Raw genomic sequence first — 19434 nt, 5'->3', positions numbered from 1 at the left:
AGAGACTGTGGGCATTGTTGTGACAGTGCGGGGGGGGTGGGGGGGAGAGACTGTGGGCATTGTTGTGACAGTGCGGGGGGGTGGGGGGGGGGGAGACCGTGGGCATTGTTGTGACAGTGCGGGGGGGTGGGGGGGGGGGAGACCGTGGGCATTGTTGTGACAGTGCGGGGGGGTGGGGGGGGGGAGACCGTGGGCATTGTTGTGACAGTGCGGGGGGGTGGGGGGGGGGAGACTGTGGGCATTGTGACAGTGCGGGGGGGGGGGAGAGACCGTGGGCATTGTTGTGACAGTGCGGGCAGGATCCTGAGCGGTGACTGCAGCGCCCCCTCTCCATCACGTATGATAAATGTATGTGCCACATGTGGACAGATATGTCCATCTTATAAACTAGTGCCTAAATTTGGTGTTCAAGAAATTTTAGGAAAGTAGAATTACTTACCCCTTGTATCCCCCATTACTCCAGAGCAGCCACTCTGATGCCCCCCCTCCCCCTGCTAGTACAAGAAGTACTGACAGCTCATCCATCTGTCACCTGAAAAACTGATTGTAAAAACTGCCCACTGATATGTGGAGACAACGTTTCCTGCTTTGTGATTGATGACATGGGGGTAAACTGCACTGACTAAACATGCATTTATTTCTGTAGTTGTATAGCTGTGTAGATTCTTGTAACCCCCGAAAAAACATACATTTTTTGCAGAGAACCTATGTGCGAGTGATGAGAAAGCTTGAGTAGATTAAGTAGGAAAAACCTGTTGACGGATTCCCTTTAAAACAAATGATCCAATGTTTTTGCTATCCATAGTATGAACTTAACATTCCTTGTAAATAAATACATTGTACTTCGGTTTCTTCCCACAAGCCAAAGATCTACTAATAGGGAATTTAGATTGTGATCCCCATGGGGACAGCCATGATGAGGTCTGTAAAGCGCTGTGGAATTAATGGCGCTATATAAGCAATGCATACTAACAGTAATAGGTTATTTGTAACTTTGGAAATAACTGTCACCCACAGGTATATCCTTTCCATCGATACAGAAGAAGAAATTGATGAGTACATAAATGACCTTGTCCAGGGCTGTGATGAGCAGAAACAGATTTTCATCAATGACCTAAAAATACGTTGGCAAAGAGTAAGGAACCCGCACAGCTCCTCCTCGGCATCGATCCATAGGAAAGATGGTCAGTGACTACAGTAGTTAAATTAAAGCTGCACTCTGAAATGGTATAGTATGTAAACATTAAATATATGAAATTGGAGCTCTGTTATTGTTAGAGAAAACCTGTTAAATAATGAAGGTACTTTGTGCATAAATTGGCCAATTCATGTGAGGCCAATAGCCAGCAACAAGGCGTACCTCTTTGTTGGGACCCTGAACCTAACATGATGCCTCTCCCAGGCTAAAAGCCTACAATTTTGATGTGTAGTGACTAGTGTAGAACTGTCATTTGTAGCCTGCTGATATGTAACACTGCATTGAGCCCTTACCTCTGTTGTGTGCAGTCTGTACTCAGTGGCTCTGTTCACATCACATTGATCCGTACATTTGGCGCTAATGTCCAGGAAAATCTCAGAGCAATGGTCCTGGATAAGGTGGTATACCAAGAAACAACTAAGGCGCAGGCTTCGTTTGTGCCACATTGTTGGAAATACCACAGACAACTAGTTTTTGTTTTTTTTTGGCTTTACAAATGTTCTTGCTGTCTCTATCTTTAGGATAGGTCTTCAATATCACCTTGGTGGGGGTACAACCCTCGGCACCCCCATTGATCATCTGTTATGAGCCATATGTAAATGTTGAGCTGTGCGCTTTTCACTATGTCTTGACCATTGCCAAGATCCGCAGATCAGCTCCTATTAGATTTTCAATATTGTAAGGTTGAAAAATCCCATTACAGGGGTTATCCTAAAATATTTTATTTTTCTCTTATGGGCTTAAGAAGTTACAGGCAGATGGTTACCAACTCATAATCAACCGTTACTACCCTATGTTAACAGTGCAGTGAAAACAAAGAGATCCATAAATATAAAACCAATTAATTTTATTTCATCAATAAAATAAGAGCAGAAAATAAAAAAACAGAGTGCCCAGTAAGAGGGACACATCCCCGGAAGAAGCAAGCGGGCGAAACGCACGTCGGGGTGAAGGGGGACGGCGTACTGCACTGGTTCCCAGAGCTTCCATCCTTGGCTTCCTTTCCTGGCATCTCTATACCAGGTATATATTTTTTACCTTTGCATTTTCTCTCTGGCAACACTATAACTATTATAGCTATATGACTGGTTGGGTATAATTTGTGTGGATCTATGTGTATGAGGTATTTCTAACCCAAGATCCCATATTATATTACCAACATCATTGGGGCTATTATTTATTAGGATAATGCTGTTGAACATGTTATAAGGGAGCTTAGTATCTTATATTAGGCGATCTTTATTGGTGAGCCTCTATTACGTTTGGATCCTTTGTTTAGACTCTGGCCCTCACTCTGTTTTTTAACTGTGTAGTTTTTTATTTTGATTGATGAAATAAAATTAATTGGTTTTATATTTATGGATCTTTGTTTCCTCTGCACTGTTAATATGGGGAAGTAACGGTTGATTATAAACTTGTTTGAAGTGCCATTCTATATATTTCAATCTGGTTTTGATGCTAGATAGTTACCAACTACAGTGCATTGTGAAAGTATTTGGCCCCCTTGAACTTTTCTACATTTTGCCACATTTCTGGCTTCAAACATAAAGATATAAAATTCAAATTTTTTTGAGAAGAATGAACATCAAGTGGGACACAATTGTGAAGTGGAACAAAATGTATTGGATATTTAAAACTTTTTTAACAAATTAAAAACTGAAAAGTGGGGCGTGCAATATTATTCGGCCCATTTTTTTTTTTTTGAGTACAGCAAACTCACTCCAGAAGTTCAGTGAGGATCTCTAAATGACTGGTAATGATAAATAGAATCCACCTGTGTATAATAAAGTCTCCGTATAAATGCACCTGCTCTGTGATAGTCTCAGGGTTCTGTTTCAAGTGCAGAGAGCAACATGAAGACCAAGGAACACACCAGGCAGGTCCGAGATAATTTTGTGGTGAAGTTTAAAGCCGGATTTGGATACAAAACGATTTCCCAAGTTTTAAACTTCTCAAGTTGCACTGTGCAAGCGATCCTATTGAAATGGAAGGAGTATCAGACCACTGCAAATCTACCAAGACCCGGCCGTCCCTCTAAACTTTCATCTCGAACAAGTAGAAGACTGATCAGAGATGCAGCCAAAAGGCCCATTATCACTCTGGATGAACTGCAGAGATCTACAGCTGTGGTGGGAGAATCTGTCCATAGGACAACAATCAGTCGTACACTGCACAAATCTGACCTTTATGGAAGAGTGGCAAGAAGAAAGCCATTTCTCAAAGATATCCATAAAAAGTTTCGTTTGAAGTTTGCCACAAGCCACCTGGGAGATATACCAAACATGTGGAATAAGGTGCTCTGGTCAGATGAAACCAAAATCAAACTTTTTGGCCACAATGTTAAACGATATGTTTGGCGTAAAAGCAACACAGCTCATCACCCTCAAAACACCATCCCCACTGTCAAACATGGTGGTGGCAGCATCATTGTTTGGGCCTGCTTTTCTTCAGCAGGGACAGAGAAGATGGTTAAAATTGATAGGAAGATGGACGGAGCCAAATACAGGACCATTTTGGAAGAAAACCTGTTGGAGTCTGCAAAAGACCTGAGACTGCGACAGAGATTTATCTTCCAACAAGACAATGATCCCAAACATAAAGCAAAATCTACAATGGAATGGTTCAAAAATAAATGTATCCAGGTGTTTGACTTGGCCATTCTAAGTCCAGACCTGAATCCAATCGAGAATCTGTGGAAAGAGCTGAAAACTGCTGTTCACAAACTGCCTCCATCCAACCTCAATGAGCTCTTGCTGTTTTGCAAGGAAGAATGGGCAAGAATTTCAGCCTCTTGATGTTCAAAACTGATAGAGACATACCCCAAGCGACTTGCAGCTGTAATCGCAGCAAAAGGTGGCGCTACAAAGTATTAACTCAAGGTGGCCAAATAATATTGCACGCCCCACTTTTCATTTTTTAATTTGTTTAAAGTTTAAAATATCCAATACATTTTGTTCCACTTTGATTGTGTCCCACTTGTTGATTCTTCCAAAAAACGTAGAATTTTATATCTTTGTTTGAAGCCAGAAATGTGGTAAAAGGTAGAAAAGTTCAAGGGGGCCAAATACTTTCTCAATGCACTGTACCTGCCTGTTGTGCCCAGCGCCAATCTCTGCTTTGTCAGAGCGGTCATGGACTGCGTTAACTGCGTCAGGTTAATAGAGCAGCTGCTTCTCTTCCTCTCTGCTGATGTTATGCTGACTGACAGCTGGCTCCCTGCTGTCTGATAGCGGGGAGCCAACTTTCAGTCAGCATGATGTCAGCACTCATCCCTCCTCTACAGAGCAGCCCCGATGAGGAAGAGCTGCTCTGTTGACTTCAAGCAGCAGAATTGCTGGCAGGAGCGTTCAGTGACTGCTCCGAGCCGGCGCCGGGCAGAGCAGGCAGGAAGTTAGCAACTACCGACCTGTTAACTTTTTGGCCTCGTAAGTGAAAAGTAAAATTGGTTCTAGATGACCCCCTTTTAAGTCTGGTATAGAATCTAAAAAACACTGTATGTAATGCCACAGGAAAATGTGGAGTGATTATGGCCTGTGCTTGTACATTGTGAACCAATTCAAACAGAGAGCCTAAAGCATTTTAAAGGGGTTGTGCACGCTGTCAGGATTCCCCAGTGTTGTCGGTGAGAGCGGGTGCTCATGTCACCGCACATATGCGATTTTCATACTTCCGGTTAAATTTCGACTAGACATAAGATGACTCTTCTGTCTGCTACTAGTACATAGTTTTTGATCCTCTTATTTGATTATATACACTGCTCAAAAAAATAAAGGGAACACTCAAATAACACATCCTAGATCTGAATGAATGAAATATTCTCATTGAATACTTTGTTCTGTACAAAGTTGAATGTGCTGACAACAAAATCACACAAAAATCAACAATGGAAATCAAATTTATTAACCAATGGAGGCCTAGATTTGGAGTCACCCCCCAAAATTAAAGTGGAAAAACACACTACAAGCTGATCCAACTTTGATGTAATGTCCTTAAAACAAGTCAAAATGAGGCTCAGTATTGTGTGTGGCCTCCACGTGCCTGTATGACCTCCCTACAATGCCTGGGCAAGCTCCTGATGAGGTTGCGGATGGTCTCCTGTGGGATCTCCTCCCAGACCTGGACTAAAGCATCTGCCAACACCTGGACAGTCTGTGGTGCAATGTGACGTTGGTGGATGGAGCGAGACATGATGTTCCAGATGTGCTCAATTGGATTCAGGTCTGGGGAACAAGCGGGCCAGTCAATAGCTTCAATGCCTTCATCTTGCAGGAACTGCTGACACACTCCAGCCACATGAGGTCTGGCATTGTCCTGCATTAGGAGGAACCCAGGGCCAACCGCACCAGCATATGGTCTCACAAGGGGTCTGAGGATCTCATCTCTGTACCTAATGGCAGTCAGGCTACCTCTGGCGAGCACATGGCGGGCTGTGCGGCCCTCCAAAGAAATGCCACCCCACACCATTACTGACCCACTGCCAAACCGGTCATACTGAAGGATGTTGCAGGCAGCAGATCGCTCTCCACGGCGTCTCCAGACTCTGTCACGTCTGTCACATGTGCTCAGTGTGAACTTGCTTTCATCTGTGAAGAGCACAGGGCGCCAGTGGCGACTTTGCCAATCCTGGTGTTCTGTGGTAAATGCCAAGCGTCCTGCACGGTGTTAGGCTGTGAGCACAACCCCCATCTGTGGACGTTGAGCCCTCATGGAGTCGGTTTCTAACAGTTTGTGCTGACACATGCACATTTGTGGCCTACTGGAGGTCATTTTTCAGGGCTCTGGCAGTGCTCCCCCTGTTCCTCCTTGCACAAAGGCGGAGGTAGCTGTCCTGCTGCTGGGTTGTTGCCCTCCTACGGCCCCCTCCACATCTCCTGGTGTACTGGCATGTCTCCTGGTAGCGCCTCCAGCCTCTGGACACTACTCTGACAGACACAGCAAACCTTCTTGCCACAGCTCACGTTGATGTGCCATCCTGGATGAGCTGCACTACCTGAGCAACTTCTGTGGGTTGTAGAGTCCGTCTCATGCTACCACGAGTGTGAAAGCACAACCAACATTCAAAAGTGACCAAAACATCAGCCAGAAAGCATTGGTACTGAGATGTGGTCTGTGGTCCCCACCTGCAGAACCACTCCTTTATTGAGGGTGTCTTGATAATTGCCAATAATTTCTATCTATTGTCTATTCCATTTGCACAACAGCATGTGAAATTGATGGTCAATCAGTGTTGCTTCCTAAGTGGACAGTTTGATTTCACAGAAGTTTGATTTACTTGAAGTTATTCTGCTTAAGTGTTCCCTTTTTTATTTTTTTGAGCAGTGTAGAAGGATGTGAGACCAAGCTTGGCATTATTTGGCACAACACCTTCTTTCTGAGTGATATCTGTCTTTCAAAATACTTTTTTTTTTTTTTTTTTTTCCAACTTTTTTTTTACTTTCGATTTTAAAAGTTGAATTTTTCAATATTAACTATTAGTACTATTACTTGATTCTTCCTATGTGAATGTTGCTAGTGTTTTTCATGCTCATGTGACCCTTACTTTTTTTTTTTTTGTAATAAAACTAAAAAACTTGAAGGGGTTTTACCAAGTTAATTGTCCCCTATTGGTAGAATACAGAATGATTTATTGATTGCTGGGATCCCCACTGATCCTGAGACTGGTTCTCTGAAAAGTCCTGTCTGAATGGTGTGGAGAGTGTACTTGCGCATCGTTGCTCCGTTCATTCTGTTTGGAACTGATGGTGGTGATCAACAGCTGTACTTGGCTATCTCTGTTAGTCCCATAGAGGATGGATTTAGTTTTAAATGATAACTTATGTTTGTCAAAATAGTGGCAATACAAATACACTTCATAAAACCTTCATACAACTATTAAAAAAAATGTATTGCTCCTGATATGCCACAGTAGGAATTGTTTGGTCTGTAGGGTGAAAAATAGACTAAAACCAATGTTTTCATATGTTTGATACACCAGGCGTGCAGGGGTTGTCCTTGATAGACCAGACAAAAAAAGGCAGACGTAAGGGAAGGAACAGACTGGAGCCTCTCCCAACATCTGCTGTGACTATGTCGGCTGCTGAAGAGGTTAAGACCCCAATGGACTTGGCTAAGGTCAGTGAAAACGTCGAAAACTGTAAATATATTTACGTGAAGCGCATATATTAGAATCCCTTATATAGACCCCACACTCTCCTAATATTTTAATGTCAGAATAGTGCTGGGAGCATCTAAGAATCCAGCAGGCAACAAACATTGCTTTTATCATGGGTGGGCAAAAGGGGGGTGATTTGAACTTGTGTGTGGTTATTTATTTTTTTTTTACTGTATTTAAAAGTCCGCCTTAGAGGGCTTCAAGCTGCAATCGTCCGAATGCTTGTGCTATACAGAGCACTGCGATGTATAGTACAAATCACAATCTCTTATAAACGCCAGCCACGGCTGGCTTTCAAAGGAGGATCATAGTTAGTCACGGTGGTCTTCAGCAGGCCCCCAGCTGTCATGACAATCTATCAGCGCCCTGTGATCACGTCACGGGCACGCCGATGGGAGAGTGGAACGACGCACCACGCTGCTGGCGCGTGTTAAAGGCCGCTGTCAGACATTGACAGCGACATTTAACAGGTAAACCGCCGTGGGCGGAGCGCCGCGCCACCCGCGGCTGTTAGACACATGATGGCTGATTAAATCAAAAGCAGGGACACGACATATGACATAAACTTTTGTCATATGTCATGAAGGGATTAAAGAAAAATTTTATCAGAAAATAACCCATTTTTTAAATCGGGTTTTCATTAGTTATATTTAAAGAAAAAAATACATTGTTTTTACTAGAGTGGGATGTAAAAAAAAATAAATAAATAAAAAAAAAATCTTACAATTTTAATGCTGTTTACTATGCCTACTATTAGACTTTCTCCCTGTTCTCCTCATAGACATTAGCAGCAATAGACTAACTCCGACCATATTTGTTGATATAGCATTATGATCTGAGCATGCTCTAATCTGCACTAAGGTCATTGTGAACAGTGGGGGAGGAGGTGAGCTGTGACATCACCTATTGTGCTTGGTGAATCCTGATTTATCTACTTTATAAGTTTTTGTGTATATAGGTGTTGCCTTTTATTGTAATAATATCTGATGATGGGACTTCTAGAAAATATCTGTACAGGCAGTATGAGTATAGAGCAAGAATAAATGGAGAGTGTGAACATTTCAAGATTTGTGTTTTTGTTTTTATTTTAATAGTGTAATTTGGAATATTGGGGAAAAAACTTATGGTTAGTTAAAATGTTCAATATAGAAACTTGACTTAAATAATAAACTGACTGTTCTAACCAGTTCTGTTGTAGCTATGTTTAAAGATAGAAGTTTCACTTATCTAGGTTAATTATAGCCAACTTGTAATGTTATATATTTCCATTAATCAGGCGTTCTATGGTAAAGTTAGTAAACGTCTTCCTAATGTAATGTGTCCTATTCCCCAGCAACATGCCCAGGCCCAGGAAATGGCGGCTTCGTCATCCTCAAAGAAAAAACAGAAGTTTGTTAACCTGTACACTAAAGAAGGACAGGATCGCTTGGCTGTGCTGATCCCGGGCCGTTACCCATGTGAATGTCTAGCACAAAAGCATAAGCTTATTAACAACTGCATGACTTGTGGACGTATTGTGTGTGAACAAGAGGGATCGGGACCATGTTTGTTTTGCGGCAACCTAGTAAGACTCCTCACTTTTTTCTAAAATTTAAAAAAAAGTTTGAAAACTAAAAGCTCTTTATTTATTTTAATATTGGTTGTTCTTAGGTGTGTACAAAAGAAGAAACTGATATTCTAGTAAGAGACTCCAACAAAAGTCAGAAATTACGAAAGAAGCTCTTGGGAGGTAAGCTAGATATATGGCAATATTTTGAATGAATTCTCAAGGGGAAAAAAAATTACTAAATGATTTTTGTTTTTTTACCATTCCAGGTGTGTTTCCATGAGCCAAGACACAAACCATCATTATTTTATTTATCAAAATATACAGTTGGCATTTTTATTACCACATTATGTGATAAATAACTTTTTTTTTTTTATATATTTGCCATATTCATGGACAATTCTACAATACTAGGCTAAAATTACATGACTACTTGGTTATGTGAATCTTATTACATTTGTGTTCACAATGCAGTGTGTATTAGTCCATTTTGTGGAAAGCCTACATATGACCTTGCAAATATTGCACAGTGGCCCACTGTGTTAAAGGGGTTATCCGGGACTTTTTTGTTTTAGTTCTTAGGTACATAATAAGAACAAACAGACAGGTACCTGCCTGTTGTGCCCACACCTATGTCCACTAGCGCTGAGCTGTCAGACAGCTTCTGCCTGCGATTCAATGCCTTCCGCCGACGTGACATCGACTGAGCAGCTGCTTCTTTTCTGCTCTGCTCTGTTGACCGGGAATGAATACCAACGTCATGTGTGTATATATATATATATATATATAGGCACTCGTACTTCATAGATCAAAGTTGTCTGAACCCGCAGGTTTTGGCAAGATAGGCCAACCATCTGATTTGTTTGGGGGCCTTCCCCCTGTGGCCAAGAAAAGAGTGGGGCTGTCGGAATTTCAGTGTCCGATCCTTTTATTTAGGAGAGAGATAATCCACTACCATTAGTGTCTGGTTTCTCCTCTCTCCCCATTGAAAACACATGAATACTCAGCTAAGCTGAACGTATGTGTATGGGGAGTGAGGAGAGATGGCAGTCTGCTAAACTTTCATTCAGCAGATCGCGGTCTTGTGTGTTTACCCATCTTAGAGTTTCTGCAATAATTGCAAGGTTGTTTGTACCTTTGTCCCCAATGGGAACAAGAAAACACTACCGTTCAAAAGTTTGGGGTCACCCAGACAATTTTGTGTTTTCCACGAAAACTCACTTTTAGTTATCAAATGAGTTGCAAAATCATTAGAAAATATAGTCCAGACATTGACAAGGTTAGAAATAATTAATGATTTTTATTAGAAAGAATAATTTTCAACAGCTCAATGGGGTTGAGATCTCGTGACTGCGCTGGCCACTCCATTACAGATAAATACCAGCTGCCTGCTTCTTCCCTAAATAGTTCATGCATAATTTGGAGGTGTGCTTTGGGTCATTATCCTGTTGTAGAATGAAATTGACTCCAATCAAGCGCTGTCCACAGGGAATGGCATGGTGCTGCAAAATAGAGTGATAGCCTTCCTTATTCAAAATCCCATTTACCTTGTACAAATCTCCCACTTTACCAGCACCAAAGCGACCCCAGACCATCACATTACCTCCACCGTGCTTGACACATGGCGTCAGGCACTCTTCCAGCATCTTTTCAGTTGTTTTGCGTCTCACCAATGATGTTCTGTGTGATCCAATCACCTCGACCTTTGATTCGTCTGTCCATAAAACTTTTTTCCCATCTTCCTCTGTCCAATGTCTGTGTTCTTTTGCCCACATTAATCTGTTCCCTTTATTAGCCAGTCTCAGCTATGGCTTTTTCTTTGCCACTTTGCCCTGAAGGCCAGCATCCCGGAGTCGCCTCTTCACTGTAGACATTGACACTGGCGTTTTGCGTGTACTACTTAATGAAGCTGCCAGTTGAGGAGCTGTGAGGCGTCGATTTCTCAAACTAGAGACTCTAATATACTAGTCTTGTTGATCAGTTGTGCCGCGGTGCCTCCCACTTCTCTTTCTACTCTGGTTAGAGCCTGTTTGTTCTCTCCTCTGAAGGGAGTAGTACACACCATGGTAGTAAATCTTCAGTTTCTTGGCAATTTCTGGCATGGAATAGCCTTTATATCTAAGAATAAAAATACTGTCGAGTTTCACATGAAAGTTCTCTTTCTGGCCATTTTGAGAGTTTCATAGCACAAACAAATGTAATGCTCCAGATTCTCAACTAGCACAAAGGAAGGTCAATTTTATAGCTTCTCAAATCAGCCAAACCTTTTTCAGCTGAGCTAACATACTTGTGCAAGGGTTTTCTACGGTTTTCTAAACATTCATTAGCCTTCTTACACAGTTAGCAAACACAATGTACCATTAAAACACTGGAGTGGTGGTTGTTGGAAATAGGTCTCTATACACCTATGTAGATATTGCAATAAAAACAAGACGTTTCCAGCTAGAATAGTCATTTACCACATTAACAATGTATAAAGTGTATTTCTGATTCATTTAATGTTAGCTTCATTGAAAAAAATGTGCTTTTCTTTCAAAAATAATGAAATTTCTAAATGACCCCAAACTTTTGAAATGTAGTGTATGTGACTAAGTTGCCATGTAACGTGTGGCATGATGTTGTCTTTATTTTTTGTGGGTGAACATAAATGGTTTTGTTTCAGGTGCTGAACAAGGTTTGAAAATGGATCTTCTACCACATCAAGAAATGCGCCTCAATGAAGGTTTAGAAAGAGCGAAGCAGCATCGTGACAAGCTCCTGGAATATGATAAGACGAGGTATCACTATACTGTAATATTTAATGGGGGTAGGGACTGATGTGATTGATGAGCACTGTGGAATTTGTTTCCACCATAACTGTATAAGTAACTGGAATCAGATGTGAAATAATAGATAAGAAGCTGGCGGCACTCACCACGTAATAAAGAAGATTTTATTACTTGCCCATGAAAATGTCAGAAGCTCAAAACTGCCGTCGCCTGCTATGTGTCTTGCCACAGTGCTCTCCTTGCCTGAGTGTACTTGCTTTTAATGGATTAATTAAGAATATTTGATTACATGGGGGGCCACCTGCTTCATTTCTTCTGTATTGGAGTCTTTGAAATTACGGCACGTGGCAGAGTACCTCTGACTATCACGGGAGCTATATGCATGTAACACCTATAAATGCACCCCACACCTAATGAAGTGATAACAGGGCCAAGTGGTCCCCTTCTGCTCTCATTTTCTGTAATAGATGGCTTCAGTTACCCAGTTCCTAATTTAGCACATTTTTTCTGATTAGGATTTGCTGTGTTTCTGTGATTAACACACAAACTTACATTCTACATTTCTCACATCATCTTGTTTCCTCTTCTCTTGCTGTGGATATGCAGTGTGCGACGCACCCATGTTATTGATGATGAGTCTGATTACTTCTCCACTGATTCCAACCAATGGTTGTCTCAGGCTGAACGGGAGACTCTTCGCAAGAAGGAACAGGAATTGCAAGAGATGCGTCACGCTTCTCGACTTTCCCGCAAGGTGACTATAGATTTTGCAGGACGGAAAGTTCTAGACGAAGGCGGAGATCTGGATGAGTATCACAAAAGGTAAGCAAGAGCCATATGTTAATTCTGTTCTTCAATGGAAATAACACGTAGAGTTCAAACCCCCAAAATTCTATTTGATCTTTAATCTTTTCCTGCCATTGGATGTACTCTTACTTCTAAGAACTGAGCTTGCATCATTGATGTCAGAATCTCCTCCTAACAGCAGTAGGTTGAGTCGAGCTCAACCCAATGTAGGTAACTTTTTCAATCTCTGACTGCGTCATTTAAAGCGAGAAGACCAGTGGGCTCATTGTTCCACATGCCCATCAACCCCCTCTGCAAAGTGATCGCAGGGTTCCGATGGGTTTCTATGCCTGCTGAAGGCCCCTGTGTCTGCCATTACAGTGCTTCTAAGAAGACCAGACCTTGTCTGGCATTGGTAGGAGAGCATGATTTTCACTATATACTTCAATATCCTGGTATTGCTGTGTATAGAAGTATAATTGATCAGAAGGTTCACAGGTTTAACTCTTAGAGTACTAAAAACAAAGTTGAGTAAATCTAATGTTTTCAAAACTATAGAATAAAATAAATAAAAACTCAACTCCTCCTCCAATCCCCATATCGCCCATTAAAAATAAAGAAATCATGACCATTTTTAAATAAAGATCAAAATATAAAATTAATTAATTTGATTGGTAAGTGCCATAAAAAGAAGAAAAATTAATGCCAGAATTGCGGAGGATTTTTGTTTTTTTATGCTGCAAAAACAAATGCAATAAAAGCAATTAAAAACATCATAGCAGAATGGTGTCAATCAAAATATCAGTTTGCCACTCAAAAAAACAAGCCCTCTCACAGCTTGAGGCTGTGTGCCCACGTTGCAGAAATGAAGCAGAAAATTTCTGCTTCATTTCTGCAAGTCCCCTCCCGGAAAAACGCATGCGGAATTCCGCATGTGTTTATCGCGCGTTTTCCACATGCGGAATTGCCTTGCGTTTTTAATGCATTGCACAAGGCAATTCCGCTTGCGGAAACGCAAAATTAATGGACATGCTGCGGATTTTTCCACGCATCAAAAACGCTGCGGAAAAATCCGCAGCATGGGCATAGAACTTGCGGAATCCCCTTGGGGACCATGGGGAGCAGATTACCTAGCATATACGCATGAAAAACGCTACGTTGGCACGCAGCCTGATCAATAAAAAAAAAAACACTACAGGTCTCAAATTTAGGTTTGTTTTTTTTTGTTTTGTTTTTTTTTTTACAGCCTTTGATTTTTTTTTTTTCTTTTTTCATCACATAGATAAGAAAAAAAACTTACACATGTTTGGTATCACCATAATTGTTGTGATCTAGATACATTTTTTTTTTTCTTTTGAGTGCAATTTCACCCCACTTGGATTTTTTTTCCCCTTTTTCCAGTACGTTGAATATTAAAATGTAGTTTTGAAAAACACCACTCAACTTGTCTCACGTTTTATATATATATAAAAAAAAAAAAGCCCTCATACGGTTATGTGATAGAAGTTATGGCTCTTGGAGGAAGGTTTAATATTAGACATGAGCAGATCGCTTTTCCACAACCACAGTCCAGGTCACTGCTCTCCGGCCTTGGAAAGGAGATGAATCATAGAATGTTAGGGTATGAGCCCACACTTCATAATGGCAGTGGTTTGGGCGCAGCTCACATGTGCTGCTTCCAAACTGCAGCATTGTACAGTAAAAGCACAGTGGATGGATTTCTAGAAATCCAATGGCCACTGTGCTTCTATTTGATGCCGCGTAAACTCGGCAGCGGTCGCGGCTTTACAAGCCGCAGCATGTCAATCTCCACAACAGAAATTTCCACAATACAATGCATAGGCTGCGGTAAATCCACATAGTTCAATGAATACATGCGGATTTACCTGCGTTATTAGAACACAGTACTCTTTGGACGCAGCAAATATACGCTTTGGCTGCTGGTTTCTGATCATAGGAACGTAGCCTTAGCATTGGAAGGGACCCCCCCCCCCCAGGGTCATCATATCGTGACCAATCTAGGACTTGCTAAACCATCTCAGACGTCTGTCCTGCCTCTGTTTGAAGACTTCCATTGAAGGAGAACTCACCACCTCTCGTGGACACAGTATTCCAGATGAGGAGTAGAGGGGGATAATTACTTCGATGATCTAGACTCTATGCTTCTCTTAATACATCCCAGAACTGTGTGTGCCTTTTTGTTGCATCACACTGTTTACTCATGTGCAGTCTGTGACCTATTATACCCAAGTATTTTTCACACGTGCTGTTGTTTAGTTCTATTCCTCCCATTCTGTAGATGTAATTTTTGTTTTTTGTTTGTTTTTTTCCCAGATGTAGAATCTTGCATTTCTCCCTGTTACATACTATTGTTTGTTGCTTGCCCATTGTTCAAGCTTGTCTAGATCCTTCTGAATTCTTTGTCTTCTCTAGTTTTAGCTGTTCCTCCTAGCAGAGTCTGCAGATTTGATTCATTTACCTTCAGTTCCCTTAGCTAGATCACTGATTAAAAATGTTTAACAGCACAAAGGCCAAGACCGAGCCTTGTGGTAAACCACTTAAAACACTCTTCCAATTGGATGTGCAACCATTTATTACCACTCTGAGTACGATCACTGAGCGAGTTATGAATCCACCTAACCGTAGCCTTGTCAATCCCATTCTTGGTCATTTTTTCAATAAGGACAGTATGAGATATTTTATCAAATGCTTTGCTGAAGTCGAGATATACTATATCTACCCATTTTCCCTAATCCACCCAGTCAGTGATTCTATCATAGAAGGAAATTAGATTAGTCTGGCATGACTTGTTTGCTACAAACCAATGCTGGCTCTGGTTAATTACCGTATTTTTATCCAAGTACTTGCATACATCCTATTTAATAATGTATTCCAAGATATTTCCTGGTATAGAAGGCTCACTGGCCTATAATTTCCTTGCTCCATCTTCTTTCCTTTTTTTGAAGATGGGGACAACATTTGCCTCTCTCCAATCTTCTGTTACTTCTGTTCTCCAGGAATTTTCAAAGATTCTGGCTAGTGGTTTTGCAATTTCCTGTCTTTCAGTACCCTAGGATGTAATTCATCTAGACCAAGAGATTTAAATACATATAAATTAGTTACGTGTTCCCTCACCATCTCTGTTTATACAAAGTGTGGATTATTTTATTCCTTTGATAGTACATTTGCTTTATTAGAGAACACAGATGCAAAATCGGATTTTAAAAGTTCGGCTTTCTCAACATCATTTTTGACCACTTCACCCTTTTCATCCTGTAACTCCTATAGAATCTTTTAACGTTTATCTTGCTTTTGACATACCCCAAAATCTTTTTTTTATTGCTTTTGATCTCCCTTGCAAGCCTCACTTCATTACTGGCTTTAGCTCTAACGCTTGCCCTGCATTCCCTGCAGACAGTATTATATTCTTTAGACATACCCCCCCCCCCCTCTTTCAATTTCTTTTTTTTCATTTTTAGTAAATGTTTAAGTTCTGTGTTCATCAATTCTGGTCTCTTTTTAAATGCTTCCAGTTCTTCCTTCTTTTCAGGATTATTACTGATTTAATTTAGCAACATCTCCCATCCTTCTTTAAACATTTCCTACCCTCTCTCGGAGTTCTTTAAAATCTGCCTTTCTGAAGTCTAACCTTAAAGTCTGAGTCCTCACAGGTCTTCCTTCTCTTGTAATCCAAAATTTGAGGACAGCATGATCACTGCCTCCTAAATTCCCAGCCACCTCTACCCCTTTTTTTTTTGTTTTTTTTTTTTGTTTTAATGATTCATAACATACCTTCTATAAAAGATTTTGTCACATTCAAAATGTTTCCCTGTCCTGACAGGTTTGATGAGGTTGTCCATGCATTCAACTCGGGCACAATAACGAAGCCAGCGAGAAATTCGGGAAAGAATACACAGGGGCTTTTGAATCCAGCTGTGATGTTTCCCCCACCAGTGGTAAGGAAACTGGAACAGAAATGCTTGTAAAAATAAAATTGGATAGAGGATATTTGCTATGTGTTTCTACTATGTTAACGCTTTGTCACATGTTTATTTAGTATTTGTACCACGGATTTTATATGTCAGTCCAGAAGTATGACCCCAGTCTCAAACATGCTTTATCATTCTTATTCTATAATCCTCATATATTAGTCTACAGGGTAATCAATGCAATCCTTTACTGGGATATAATTTTACCAGTATAATTTGTTACAAAATTTTCTGCCAGAGCCAATTTTTGGTTTTGCACATTTGTTTTTTTTCCTCCGCTTTTTCTAAGGTGGTGTGGGTTTTTTTTTTGTTTTTTTTTTTCAGGCAACACAGGATTTGTTTTGTGTGGGACGAATTGCAGTTTTGAATTGCACTGTTCCATCTATCACACACTGTACTAAATGCCACTAGCAGAGATTGACAGTAGGATTAAACGGCAGCAATCAGATCAAGCTCATATTTCTGCTGTTAGAGGCAGGCGATGGCTGTATAATGCATCTGGCACACACCAAGTATTGTGCAGGCCTGCCATATACGCTTACCTGTCTTCTGCTATATATGTATAGCGGCTATTGGGAAGGGGTTTTTCATTAAAAAAATATGCTTGAAATGGCAAATTCTACATTTCATTATTTATCAATCACATGTGATAAGTTCGTTATCAAAATTAGGGGATTTACTGCATCCGCACATCTGTGCTGTGTGCAAAGAGGGCAGACTGACTCATTTCTGTAGCTAAGCCACTTCTGTCACCGCCTATGCATAAATGTAAAAAAAGATAGACAAGTGCACATAGGGTGATACTGTATACTAAAGGGTGGTGGGAGGTGAGAATGATGCTCCCTGGTTGGGTTGTGTATAGCACAACACCAGTATAAACCCGTAGTCACGTCTGCGGGTAGAAGATGTCCTCCTTCTGCATATAAAATTGAGGCGTAGATGGTAAGTTAACGTTTGGATGTCTGCACTGGTTTCACGCATGGTGTTGTTCTTCTGATAGCCTTTATCACGTGTTTCGGATCCATACAGGTCCCTTACTCAAATAGAACTACATACAGGGATTAACAGAGGAGGGAGTGTTTATTTATTCAAAGCGCTTGTTAACTTGCACCCATCTGGGCATAAAAGAGGTGTGCCTGGCAAATAAAGGCAATAATGAGAACTAGTAATAGAATAGTATTAACAGAGCATGAAGTCATGTCATGAGTGTTTCTCTAATCCCCCTCCACAGCCGCACCAACAGGAGGTTGCCTCCCTATCCTAATTAGGGACCGGAAACTAGGTTTAAATAGCCCTCCCCTTCCCTCTAACCTCAGTGTTTTTCCTGTCCCTAAGGGATAAAGAGGTTTCCTTCTGGTGGGGCTGTGGGCGGCCATCAGCTTCCCCAAAAATCAATACCTCTTCAGCCGGGCAGCCGTGGATCGATCGCCCAGTGCCTTCCTTCCATCATGTCTGCTGCTCCTGCCTCTCGGTGGGACTGCACCTTCCTCCAGCGCTCTTGCAATGCTGGATGGTGAGAAGATATTGGCTGGGGGCCTCTCCCATGGAGAGTGCATAGAAAGTGACACGCGTCACTCCATTCAATGGCTGCGTCGTCACTTCCTGTTGTGTTCCAGGAAAATCTTGAAATTAAAAAAACGCAATAGTCAGGATTGGAGGACCTGACATTAGGAGCGGGGGGGCCTCATCCTATTGGATGGGGACAGCGCTGGATCTCGGTTCCTGTATAAAAGGACCCTGATCGAAGACACCATAAGGTATGACTGAGGTTCTAAAGATGGATGTGTCTGCCCCTAAAGCTGCATCTGCAAAGCCCAGCGCAAACCCTGGCCCAGTGAGTATGCCTGGTAAGGGTAAGTCCGTCTCGGTGCAGGATCCGTGATTATGTCTTCCCCTTATTATTTTTGGGTGACAAGGATCCTGCAAAATCAAAAGGAAAAACCCGCAAGTCGCAGATGTGCCATTTGCAATAAAACTCCCACCCACAAAAAGACCCTATGTCAGCAGTGTACGGAGAAGATTGTCCGTGAGGAACAGCCATCCCTAATGGATGAAGTCAGGGTAATGGTGCGCCAGGAGATCCAGTCTTCCTTGGCCACCTTTTCACAATCTTTTTCGGGGGGTCCCTCAGTATCAAAAAAGAGGAAGTACACCCCAGAAATTTCCTCGGACTCTGAGGCAGAAAATTCATCCCAGGAGGAATGGTTAGAAGAAGGCGAGGTCACTCCAGACATCAGTACTGATCAGGAGGATAGGAAATTCTTCTTCTCCTCTGATGACATGGAGGAACTTTTACTTGCCGTCAGAAGTGCAATGGGTGTGGAAGAAGAAAAAAACGCCACGTACAGTCCAAGACGAGATGTTTGGGGGATTGAGATCAAGGAAGAGAATGGTGTTCCCCATTCATGACAACGTCCAGAATTTTAATTTTGGATGAATGGGAATTTCCAGAAAGAAGACTGAGCATCCCATCTGACTTAAAGGATCTCTTTCCCTTAGATGAAGACCTCTCTAAATGCTGGACAGAGATTACTAAAGTTGACATTCAGGTGGCCAGGGTAGCGAAAAAGACTAACCTACCCTTTGAAGACTCCTCTCAGCTTAAGGATCCACTTGATCGTAAGATGGACAGTTTACTGAGAGAGTCTTGGGAGACATCAGCTGCTGCCCTAAGAACAAACTTTGCCTCCACCTGTGTCACAAGAACCCTGTTCCGCTGGTTACATCAGTTGGAAGATCATATCCAGAGCGGTACTTCCAGAGAAGATCTTCTGGCCTCACTACCCCTCTTACAGAAGGCAGCGGGATTCCTGGCGGACGCTTCCGCTGAATCTGTCCGGATTGCGGCAAGAACTTTGGTTCTCTCCAATACCGTAAGAAGGGCTCTTTGGTTAAAGATGTGGAGTGGTGACATCCTTTCTACATCCACGTTATGCTCCATACGTTTCAAAGGGGAGTATGTGTTTGGTCCAGCGCTGGACAATTTATTGGAAAGT

The 19434-nt window shown here is 41.7% G+C and overlaps 1 protein-coding gene across 2 annotated transcripts in view; it reads left to right on the top strand.

Moving 5' to 3' along the window:
- Window positions 1–19434, top strand: part of TRIP4 (thyroid hormone receptor interactor 4) — a 191179-nt gene that overhangs the window by 633 nt on the left and 171112 nt on the right. For both annotated transcript variants that reach the window (XM_073652833.1, XM_073652834.1), the window contains exons 2-8: window positions 1018–1184; window positions 7173–7309; window positions 8683–8913; window positions 9000–9078; window positions 11558–11672; window positions 12270–12485; window positions 16291–16405. In XM_073652833.1, the coding sequence (XP_073508934.1) occupies window positions 1018–1184; window positions 7173–7309; window positions 8683–8913; window positions 9000–9078; window positions 11558–11672; window positions 12270–12485; window positions 16291–16405 (1060 nt within the window). The remainder of the gene's footprint in view (window positions 1–1017; window positions 1185–7172; window positions 7310–8682; window positions 8914–8999; window positions 9079–11557; window positions 11673–12269; window positions 12486–16290; window positions 16406–19434) is intronic.

Source organism: Phyllobates terribilis, unplaced genomic scaffold, assembly GCF_046119375.1.
Source record: "Phyllobates terribilis strain yellow unplaced genomic scaffold, ASM4611937v1 Scaffold_11__3_contigs__length_659146591, whole genome shotgun sequence".
NCBI lineage: Eukaryota > Metazoa > Chordata > Amphibia > Anura > Dendrobatidae > Phyllobates > Phyllobates terribilis.
Note: the sequence above shows the minus strand (reverse complement) of the source record. Positions and strands in the feature narration are given on the sequence as shown.